We start from the raw sequence: 561 nt of genomic DNA on the forward strand, positions 1-561 counted from the left end.
CTATACAGCTGGCATTCTTCTCCTTCTCTCAGCTTACTCTCCGCTCCATGGGTCTTGTCTTTTTGTTTCTTTTTCTTTTTCTTTTTTTTTGTTTTTGTTTCTGTCTTTGTATTCAGGTGTATACGCAGCTTCTTCTTCTTCTGCGAGCTCACCATACACCCCAAATAGATGCGGGAGAGGGGGGCCCCCCATACCTCTTGCTGGGGGGCCCCTGCTGCTGTCTAGGGGGCCCCCAGGGGGCCCCCCAGCTACATAGAGGGTAGAGGGGGCCCCCTCAGGGGGCCCCCCTTGCAGGCCTGCTTCGCTGCAGCTGTACCCTGCTGCTAGGGGCCCCCCCCAGAGAAGAGAAGGCAGCAGGGGGGCCCCCCTAGATGCAGCAGCTGCTGCAGAAGCAGCAGCAAGAGGAGGGGGGGGGCCCCTACACTGAGAAGGGGGCCTCATGGGGGCCCCTATAAGGAAGCGTTAGTAGCTGCGGTGTATGGGGGCCCCCAGGGTGGTGTATAGAGAGGCATTTGAGTATATTTCTATATATATTAAGATAAAAAAAAGAATATAATGAAT

General features: G+C 54.9%; 1 protein-coding gene across 1 annotated transcript in view; it reads right to left on the reverse strand.

Annotated features, from left to right (window-relative positions):
- The window catches only part of EMH_0003790 (uncharacterized protein), a gene marked incomplete at both ends in the record, with an annotated part of 991 nt that extends 799 nt beyond the window's left edge, over nucleotides 1–192 (reverse strand). Inside the window, one exon of the mRNA XM_013496518.1 lies at nucleotides 38–192. Coding sequence (XP_013351972.1) covers nucleotides 38–192 — 155 coding nt within the window. The remainder of the gene's footprint in view (nucleotides 1–37) is intronic.
- Nucleotides 193–561: the final 369 nt, after the last annotated feature.

The sequence above is a fragment of the Eimeria mitis genome, genomic scaffold, assembly GCF_000499745.2.
Source record: "Eimeria mitis Houghton genomic scaffold, Emh_scaff215, whole genome shotgun sequence".
In the NCBI taxonomy this organism is placed as follows: domain Eukaryota; phylum Apicomplexa; class Conoidasida; order Eucoccidiorida; family Eimeriidae; genus Eimeria; species Eimeria mitis.